Source organism: Homalodisca vitripennis, chromosome 7 (genome assembly GCF_021130785.1).
Source record: "Homalodisca vitripennis isolate AUS2020 chromosome 7, UT_GWSS_2.1, whole genome shotgun sequence".
NCBI lineage: Eukaryota > Metazoa > Arthropoda > Insecta > Hemiptera > Cicadellidae > Homalodisca > Homalodisca vitripennis.
Window position 1 is genome coordinate 70,041,606 of NC_060213.1, and position 4,217 is coordinate 70,045,822.

At 32.2% G+C, this 4,217-nt stretch overlaps 1 protein-coding gene across 1 annotated transcript; it reads right to left on the bottom strand.

The window, feature by feature from the left end:
• Positions 1-1,192: 1,192 nt before the first annotated feature.
• LOC124366541 lies at positions 1,193-3,401 on the bottom strand. Its single transcript, XM_046823130.1, has 2 exons — positions 3,286-3,401; positions 1,193-1,570 (listed from the first exon to the last, which is right to left on the bottom strand). Exons 1-2 carry the CDS (start codon positions 3,393-3,395, stop codon positions 1,240-1,242), a joined length of 441 nt encoding a protein of 146 aa, XP_046679086.1. The 5' UTR covers positions 3,396-3,401; the 3' UTR covers positions 1,193-1,239.
• Between the last annotated feature and the right edge of the window lie 816 nt (positions 3,402-4,217).

The following is a 4,217-nucleotide window of genomic DNA, read 5'->3' on the forward strand; positions in this document are numbered from 1 at the left end:
TCCTACCGCAGCGTAAAGTCTGTTATTTGCTCTACACCGTCTTCCAGTTGATAACAGAAATAATAATGGTAGATATCGCCGCTCACTGACTAATTGATTCATTAAAATTACAGACCTTTTGTTTTCGTTTGTACTATGGTCGTCAATTCATGCTCTGGTGCAATTAATGGGGCTCTCAAAATATAAATCCGAAACAAGATATACTAAACTTTATAAGTTGTGATCACATTCATTAACTGCCCAGTGTTCACTTTTGTTGACTTTTCAATTTAAGATATACTCATGTCTGTGACACTAAAAACTTAGATTTTTAATGTACATATTCCAAAATATACCATTAATGCTAAACAAGCATTGGTTTGAGATGTACTATTCGAATTTATGAATTTATTACTACCTGATTTGGATAATATAGTTCGAGAAAGCATGTGCAGAGAGAGTCCATGAAGATCTTAAGAAAAGTTTCGCGTGCACATGTGGTTTCAATATTTTTATGTACGTGCTTGGGATATTAAATTCAAGAACTGGCAGCCAAATAACAAATTGCAGGCTTTTATTTTAAATAAAATCAGAACAAAGATCCGAAAACTGATGTTAAAGGTTGACTTTTAGCAGGACTAAAATTATGAAACTAAAAAATTCAAAAGATTTAATGAATTTAACAAACTTTATACTATTAATAACGGTCTGTATATCGGTATGTAATTACTTGATTTCTTGTCATAAAATGGGCCACTAAATTAAAATTTTGAAAATGGAATCATGAGTTGAAATAGTTATAACGGTCAAAATTTAGACCCATAAAGAGTGCCTTTCGTTTATAAGTAAGGCATGTAAATATATGTCGTCGTGTAGGAGAACAACGAGTTTGTGTTGAACAGCCTGCTTGTATATTAAATTACAATTTACTGTAAAGCAGAGTCTAACAACTTGTTGACCACATATATTATAAAATAGTAATGCAAAAATGAGTATTAGCAATAGAAAGACTATTTTAGCGCAACTTTCTACATGCTGTAATGAATAATATTTAGAAAGTGTGTAAGGTGTACCCTAAAACGAATATAAATATAAATTTATTGTGCAAGCATACTGTTAAATGTATATCACACGATGAAAACTTACTTAAGGTATAGAATATTACTGTAGAACAAATTACGTTTATATAGTTTAATATATGAAAAAAGCGATCATTCTTGAAGAACAATATGACTTTATTTTTATATTTTAAGCAGTACATTAATCGTCCTCTGAAGCCCGGTGAGCGCAAGGGTGGAAGAGCCTAAACCCGATCATAGTGTCCTGCGTGACTGTTCTCTCCTTTTCCTGCCAGGTGACCCACACCTCAACTGCGTAGAATGTGGTGCCAATACCGGTAAGCCTGAGGCCGAAGTAAAATTGATTGATGCCTCCAGCCACAAGATGTCCACGAGCAGGGTAGTCACTTCCGCCGTCTGTCGTGGTGACGACAATCTTGTCGATCAGAAACTTGTACTGGTGGCAGGTATTGAAATGTTGAACAACAGCGCCCCAGTCAAAGTTGTCCTCTTCACGCTTCAAGAAAACGTATCTGAAATAATAATAATAATGATCAAATCGTGGTACGAAATATCAATAACACTACGTTTCAAGTTCTGCAACATGAGCCTTTCCTCAGATGGATAATTAACTAATCTAATACTTAACCGCAATCTAGATTAAAATAAGCAAATCATATATGTATATACATATTTATCAAACAATTTTAGAGGCTACATTTCTAATATAGCAAATCATAATTGAGGATTGTAACACACATAAGTATTAATACTTTTACTCATTACGCAATCATGAGATATTTTACAGGTAGTTATAAATTTCCTTAATACTTTGAAGAATTGTAGTTTGCAACTAATATTTTTTTGTTTCTGGATTAATTTTGAGATAAGTTTAAAATTAAAGCCATTTTTAACATATACTTATGTAATTAATGAATCAAAACGTACAAGTTGTGTTAGCTCCTTGCATATTATATTTGTTTATATTACTGGCTTATGTGCATTACTAAGCTCCGGCATGATTCCAATAATGTGTTACAAAAGTTTAGTTACTCACATGAGGATCTGATCATATTGCAGATCTCAAAACGTTTTGGCTTTTATAATAAAAAAGTAAAATGTATAAACCTAGAAACTAAAACACAGGCATTTTATGTTTTATGCCCTACGTAACAACATTTTATGTGATTAGAGGATCGCCTTCTCCTTAGAAGTAGTCTCGTAGCATACTCCAAATGTCAGTAATAGTTCGCTTAGATGTAATATGCGGCACTATATACATAGAAATTTTATGAAGGCATAATATGTAGAGGCGATTAAAAAAATTAAAGACTCTTATTTTACCAGGCGAAGTTAGGGCTAAGAAGCCCTCTCTAACACTTAACCTGGGGACCAACGGCTTATTGTTTTTGATTAATCATGATAGCATTTAAATTATATAGGACGTAATACATTTACATGTAATTTATGTAGAAATAATAAAAATGGAAATGTGATAAAGGGACGTAACAAATATATTTTACTTGGAGGTACAAATATGGAGGTACTTCGGTCAAAAGCGTCTGATTCTGGTTCCTGCAGTTTGCTTTGGTCTAAAATATTTCCAGTATCAATATTTGTTGCTGCAATGAAGAAAATATACATACCAGACTTTGAATCCTACTATGTTAAAAAAAATCTACTCTCCCTATTATGAAGGAGAAGACATTAATAAGTTCATACAACACTTTTAAATGATCGTTTATAATAGATTCTGCGTTATAAAATTCTTCATGTTTTCCGAACTGTTGCTGAGAAAGAATAGGTCCTTGAGGCATTTTAGCGCTCTTTTTTTAAGCAGCAGTAAAAATTCCATAATACAATTTCAAAGAAACCAACCACTTTTAAGTAAATACACAGGTTTTGTTTTAATTGATAACTTTCACAGTTTGGATTAAAATCTAGATAGTAACATTGTCTTTGCTGTCCACATTACACTACTGATCAAGAACAGGATATAGGCTTTTCTCAAATTTTCCCATAAACAGCTGAAAGAGCAAAACCTCTTTAGTGTCAGTTAAACTTGGGTTGCGATGAATAAATATGTAAATTATGTTTCAAAATTCTGAAGTGTTTCTTCATACAAACCTTCTTTGGAATTCAAAGAATTTAACCAAATAATTTTCCGAATTGGCCCAGCCGTTATTGAGATTAGCGATCAGTAACACTATTGACTATTCATTTTTATAAGTTTATCCAAGATACTTACCTTGTGGTTGGCTTGTATCTGCCGACGACATAAGAAGGGTTGCCAGGGACTGCGAGGATAAATGGCACCAACTCAATCGCAACTAACAACCAAAGTGCGAAGGTCTTCATTGTGGTAGCTACGAATTACGGCTCTATCATATTAGAGCTTATATACCATAAAATGTGGTATTCCACGTAATTACATTTTTGTCTAAAAAAACCTAGTTCGTTTTTCGCAGTGCGTGTTATTGTGAGTAACACATGTCTCATTACTCTAATTGTTCCCAATGCCAAAGGAGGAAACAATAAGTACTAATTATCGAATTTATTCTTTGCAGCATAGTTATAATGAAGCCGGATACAGTTGGGCTAAGTAAAATAGCATTGTACTTAAATATTATAATGGTAATATATTGATACTTATAGGCTCTAAAATTATTTTATTTTATAACATTGTGATTATAAAACTAGTTGATAGACTAAATTTATAGATTTTATAGTATTGTATTTTTAAGTTAATTTAATTGCACAAATATAGCTCTAGCAGTACCAACCTAAAAATAGGTTCCGAACGATCAAAATCAATGCAATCACAATGGAATCATGTTTTTTAATTCCTGTTTATTTAAAATTTAATTACTTTATGTAACAGTTTTGAATTATCAATTTTAATTCGAAACAAAAACGTTTCTGTATACTTATTTCCCTCTGATACAAGAACGCTTTCTCTAAGGATCACAATACTGAAATACGGCCTATGGTACCTTGAATATTGACAAACTATGTTAGCTCTCAAACTATGTAGTTTGTCATTTTGTGTACTTGAATAACTGAGCAGTCCAATATATTTAATTCTTTTGAAGCGAATTTTATGGATCCATTAGTTAATATGACTTGAAATCTACCAGTACACAAACAAATTCGTGTTACATCCATACAGTTCAACTAATG

What these genes read in the sequence shown, in the direction of transcription:
- LOC124366541 (XM_046823130.1), bottom strand. Translation starts at nt 3,395, where the DNA reads ATGAAGACCTTCGCACTTTGGTTGTTAGTTGCGATTGAGTTGGTGCCA. An exon ending in AGATACAAGCCAACCACAAG is followed by an intron (nt 1,571 to 3,285) that starts GTAAGTATCTTG and finishes TTATTATTTCAG; the next exon opens with ATACGTTTTCTTGAAGCGTG.